This window comes from Morone saxatilis, unplaced genomic scaffold, assembly GCF_004916995.1.
Source record: "Morone saxatilis isolate NCDOM2014 unplaced genomic scaffold, NCSU_SB_2.0 Contig12, whole genome shotgun sequence".
Taxonomy (NCBI): Eukaryota; Metazoa; Chordata; class Actinopteri; family Moronidae; genus Morone; species Morone saxatilis.
Genome location: NW_023339674.1, coordinates 27,809,622 through 27,809,872, shown reverse-complemented (window position 1 = coordinate 27,809,872; position 251 = coordinate 27,809,622). Strand labels below are relative to the sequence as shown.

At 51.0% G+C, this 251-nt stretch overlaps 2 protein-coding genes across 2 annotated transcripts in view; one reads left to right on the top strand and one right to left on the bottom strand.

Annotated features, from left to right (window-relative positions):
• The window catches only part of LOC118321567 (nuclear factor 1 C-type-like), a gene marked incomplete in the record, with an annotated part of 48,990 nt that overhangs the window by 39,687 nt on the left and 9,052 nt on the right, over positions 1 to 251 (top strand).
• The window catches only part of LOC118321918 (nuclear factor 1 C-type-like), a 34,346-nt gene that overhangs the window by 29,787 nt on the left and 4,308 nt on the right, over positions 1 to 251 (bottom strand). Inside the window, exon 4 of the mRNA XM_035653474.1 lies at positions 30 to 162. Within this exon, the coding sequence (XP_035509367.1) occupies positions 30 to 162 (133 nt within the window). The remainder of the gene's footprint in view (positions 1 to 29; positions 163 to 251) is intronic.

Genomic DNA, 251 nt, shown 5'->3' with positions numbered 1-251 from the left:
TGTGCGCGCGCGTGTGTGTATGAGATTACCCGCTGGATGAGGTGCTGGCCAGTGATCGTCTGAGGCTGACTGGCTGGTTGACAGACTGGTTGAGGTCGTAAGCCAGATGACCCTGAAGCTCCCCCATAGAGAAACTAGGTCCTACTCCTGTGACTACAGGAGCTACACACAGGAAGAAAAGTGTGGTTATAACCTACACAATGAAAACTGATTATCAGCCTCTTCTGGTGGCGAAGTTGCAGATTGCAACT